The sequence below is a fragment of the Fusarium tjaetaba genome, assembly GCF_013396195.1.
Source record: "Fusarium tjaetaba strain NRRL 66243 chromosome Unknown NRRL66243_c0000495, whole genome shotgun sequence".
Taxonomy (NCBI): Eukaryota; Fungi; Ascomycota; class Sordariomycetes; order Hypocreales; family Nectriaceae; genus Fusarium; species Fusarium tjaetaba.
The window spans coordinates 46,771-51,441 of NW_023501691.1; the positions used below are offsets into that span (position 1 = coordinate 46,771).

A 4,671-nucleotide genomic window follows, 5' to 3' on the forward strand; every position below is an offset into this window, starting at 1 on the left:
TGCTGTTCTACTCCAACAATCATGTCGTGAGTGTTTTCACTGATGCCTACGCGCGTTGCGCAAGCTCATTATCCCATCGTTTCTCAAAAGTCCTCCCAAAACCTTGCAGCGCCACGCGGCTTTTTTGTATTTTCGAGGTGCATGAGTGGGAATGAGGTCTTTAATGGACACCTCAGATCATGACCCTCTCGTTTTTGCCATCGCACCGTTGAAGTACTCAAATGCTCCAGTGCCTACAGGAATCATCATCGTATTTCTTCTGTTCTCACATTATTCCAGCACGCGACCCGACTGGCTTGTGTAACTGACGAGATGGGAAAGTCAGTGCTGTAACTTCAGCGGATGAACGCCCTGCAAGCTGCCCGAGGACAACCCTGCAGCCACTAAAGCTTAGTGTATCTTTAGCAGATTTCGGGTCTGGGCTTGGCTTGTCGGGTCCCCATGCAGGCGCACATTTTAAGGTATTTTCTGTGTTCGAGTCAAGTCAAGTCGCGTATCAGACCGCGTTGAGACCATGCCAAACCACAAACACCAGTGTAGGCAGGTGTAAAATGGCAACCTAATTCAGTTGACTCACTGCAGCTTATATCTGTCTTTTTCGAGCTTCTTGCTAAATTTTCCCTTCTTCACTTTCAAATCCATCAAATTACGGCTCCATATCAAATAATCGTAAATAAACAAGACAACATTGGATATCGTATCAAATCGTCAAAACCCAATTATTCCCTAGCTCCCTTGGTGGCCCGGACTTCCCGCCGCGTGGTCAGTCTCAGCATCTGTCTAGACCCTAGACCATTCTCTCTGGGGCCCTCTAACGTGTCCGTCGCCCTCCACTTCAGTTGTCGGTCTGCACTCTCCAGCACCTAAGAGCTAATAAGTTAACTAAAAGTGAGAGTTCACTTGTACAGCGGATCTACGTGCTAGGCTTATACGTTCTGGAATCCCTCCAATTGTGGTCCCTCTTCAGCGACTGGACTTTATCTTCGCCCTAACAACGTTCACAACTCCAAACCTGGAGGCTTCCTATTCCTGTCATGAGTCCGAATCAGCCTCTGGTTGAAATTGCGCTGGATAACAATCGCATTGCGCCTCCTCCCCCGTTCAAGACGGCAGATACCCGACTGGACGCTCCCACTGAGACAGTACCAGCGACGGTTACGGGAGCGCGACAAGGTGGGGATTTCGCGGTACCACCCCAGGCCGACGCGCTCTCGCGAGCCTCCCACTCAAACCCGATTGCATCGATAACGCCTACGCCTGTGCCTGCCAGCGATATTGCTGTTGATTCAACAGCGGGAACTACAACCGCCCATGCCGTCGTTGTCGCAGCTATCGCCAAAATGCAGCGCAAATCCTCCATCGACCGCGACGATGGCTCTACACAGAGCCATCCTCACTCAAACACCGATTCGCAAGAGACCACCATGACCACTTCTACAGATCCCGCATTCACACCCCCAGCCAGCGATGCTAGCAACTGCGCACCTGGTCCATCAAGTCAGGACAGCCAGTTGCTGCAACTGTCGGAGATTGCTGCAGCTCAACACAGAATCGCAACAGATCCCACAAATTCACGGAAGCGAATGGCCGATGGAGAGGTTAAAAGCCGGACGGATAGCCAAAGTCCCGTAAAGGGCCATTCAAGAAACCCAAGCGGTGTGAGCAGGACATCGGCAGCAGGTGGCCATATTGGAGAGGTATGTCGAAGGCGATCTCCCGAGAACCGCGTCTCCGTTCAAGGACGTGCTCAATTGCTTGTGAAGCCACGACTAACACGCTTGCTCTAGTTGTCCAACGAGTTAAAGACGCGTCTGTCGTATGCCATGATCAAGGTCAATAAGGGTTGGCAGTCAAACTCACTTGAAGAGGTAGAGAATATGGCGTCCCAAGCTGCATCTCCAGTCTCAAGCACATCGACCACAATACATAACCGACAGGGTTCCTCGGCAAGCCCTCGAATACCCATGAGCAAGCCACCATCTTCGTCAGCTCCTCTACCACATCCATACGGCTCTGCTAGCCAACGTCGAAAATCAAATACACCTCCAAGTTCAGCGTGGAATAAGCCTGCACTCGCGCCCCCAGCACCCATCCGGCCTTCAGTTCCCGTGCCCAACTCCCATGCGAATCCACGCCGCAACTCCCACCCCAATCGAACTCCGAATATGTTGACACATTCTCATTCCGCTTCACCTCACACGCCTGGTCAACCCCCAGCTGTGCCACATGGACCCAAATCACGCGTCATGGGCGACCCAGTTCTCATGTCACCGCATCAAAATGTTAGGGAACAAGATGCTATTGAAACTTTGTTGTTCATGAGTAGTCCAGGCAACTCTGCCAATCTGAAGCACGCTTTCTCTCCTACAGGATCCCCAGGACCCAATGCTGGTATGGCTCGACCTCCTCCTCCACGACACGCGTTGCCTTCAGGGCCGAGAAAACCGCTTCCCACATCACAGCGGCAACCTCAGCAAACGCGAAAAGCTCCTTATGATAAATCACCCATGGCCCCACCACCTGGGTCGCCAATGGACCTGGACTCACCACAGCAACATTATGCTGCACAGAACAGGGCAGCACCTAGAAGGCGAACCATTGGTAGCCGAAGTCAGTTGAGAGGGACGCTCTCGCTGCCAAGTGGTATCGGGCTAGGGAGCGGGAAAACAAGAAAACCACTGAGAGATGAAGATATAGAAAGGATGCTGGATAAGGCGAGCGTGGAGGCAGCCGACAGCTCTGATGATGAGGAGATTTTGATTCCAAGACGGGCTGTCGCGGGAGTCATGCAGTCATAAGGGGTTGATATTATGTGTGGTCATAATAGGCGCCGCTCATTCGTGTTGCCTTACCACATAAGGGTCTGTTTTTCCAGGTATCTTCGTGCCGCGTTTGGACCTCGCGATTTGTCACATTATACCCTTGTGAGAGTCAGGTTAACGAGGGTGTCGAGAGCTGTTCACCGTCGGTGCATGATGGTATGAGAGGAGTTACGGAGCGAGTGGGCACTTGTAGCCTTGGAATATTATACTGGTCTGCATTTGCTACAGACCAGCCTGTTTAACTACGGTATGGTGCATCTGACCATGGTTGGATATTCATTTGTGTATAATGGGATGGCAGAGCTTCTTGCATGAAGGCATGAGACGAATCATGTGTCCCGCGATATCGCAAATATCGCCATGACAAAATTGGCGTTTGAGGCAATTGGTTTCATATATATAGGGCTGTGGCATTTATCAATACCACATTGCATCCGTGGCCCGACTCACTGAAGACTTCTCTAGGTCGTGGATACATGCACAACGTATACCGATATTTGGCCGTTTGAACTAGGCCGAGTCACGAACTGACTGATCAAAAGGGAATGTGGTTTATTTTGATCTTAAGTGTACGCAGTCGCGTTTGTGGTCAAAAGACATTTGGGTTTCACCTGGATAACCCTGGCCAGATTTACACTCTGAATATGCATATAACGCCTGCCCAAGAACGCCTAACGAAGATTTCCACCCAGTCATATGTCACATCTCATACTTGGTTTCTGTACTCTGGGAACAGAGCCATCACCAAACCCTGCCGGTCTGTGCTGGTCTGATATACTCGGTGATGCTCACAGCAACTGAGCTTGCTGGCCTGGAAGAGTCATATGCACTGCCAGGCAAGCCCAGGTAACTACTCTGCCTGCGCATCTGTCGACCCATGAGGAAATCCGTGCCGCTAGTCCTTCGACTGGTAGCCGTTGCTCTGTGCTCGAGCTCAGCCCATGCAGCAGCAGACCTTCGTCGTCGGGCATCCGGGCCAGTTGCAGCGTCGGCCAAGAAAAGGGTATAGTCGTTGGTGCTCTCGCTGCTCGATTCGCTCGAGAGAGCGATACTACGTCTGGCAGTCAGAGCATTGAGGGCTCGTTCCCGATGGTCCACGTCAAGCTCATCGTCTGTGCCGAAGCTTCTGGTGGTCCTGTTGGTGCGAAGGTTGTATGAGCAAAGGGTTGTCTCATCTGCCTCTGCCATCATGGTGAGGCGGTTGGAAGCTGTCTTAGAGAAGTCGCTTGCGGCGTGTCGGGGGACATAAGCGCCCCCATAGGGGGGATATGTGGGCGATTGAGGTGAAGAGTCATCACCATCGAATTGGTTGGCAGCTGAGGTAGACCAGAAGCGGGAGGCTCGTCTAGAAAAGCGAGATTGTGTCGGTGGCTGAATCTATGAAGATATGTGAGAAAGGAGCATTGAAAGGGGAACTGGGGGCTTATTCCGTACCTCTTGGGGAATCACTTGGACGGTGTCATCATCTTCACTGTCATCATACAAGCGAACAGAGTTGGCGCGTCGTCTGGAACTAAGAGAAAGCCGGCGAGAAATGATAGAAAAGAATGATCTCTTGTGTGATTGATTGTTAGGGAGAGACTTGGATCGTTGAGTTCGTCGAGACTTCATCATGGCGATGAATGAATGATTGATGTTGAAGAAAAGGAGTGTGAAGTGGTATAGAAATTGAAGAAGAGAAAGAAAAATGAAAGAATGTTAAACGTGATGTGTATCAAAGTGAGACACTATCAACCGCGCTCCGTCTTCTCTTCTTCCTTGTTGAGAACGGGTTGGGCAAGGCTCGAGTTTATATCCACAAGGCCCCTGTATTGTCCCGTCCCATATTCTACTAAGTACATACTCAACC

At 51.0% G+C, this 4,671-nt stretch overlaps 2 protein-coding genes across 2 annotated transcripts; one reads left to right on the forward strand and one right to left on the reverse strand.

Moving 5' to 3' along the window:
- Window positions 1-1,034: 1,034 nt before the first annotated feature.
- FTJAE_13917 (uncharacterized protein) lies at window positions 1,035-2,798 on the forward strand (the record flags this gene model as incomplete). The annotated part of the gene is made up of 2 exons (XM_037347105.1): window positions 1,035-1,697; window positions 1,788-2,798. The coding sequence occupies 2 exons, from the start codon at window positions 1,035-1,037 to the stop codon at window positions 2,796-2,798; spliced, it is 1,674 nt and encodes a 557-aa protein (XP_037199083.1).
- A 765-nt stretch (window positions 2,799-3,563) lies between these two features.
- Window positions 3,564-4,436, reverse strand: FTJAE_13918 (uncharacterized protein; the record flags this gene model as incomplete). Its single annotated transcript, XM_037347106.1, has 2 exons — window positions 3,564-4,199; window positions 4,257-4,436. 2 exons carry the CDS (start codon window positions 4,434-4,436, stop codon window positions 3,564-3,566), a joined length of 816 nt encoding a protein of 271 aa, XP_037199084.1.
- Window positions 4,437-4,671: the final 235 nt, after the last annotated feature.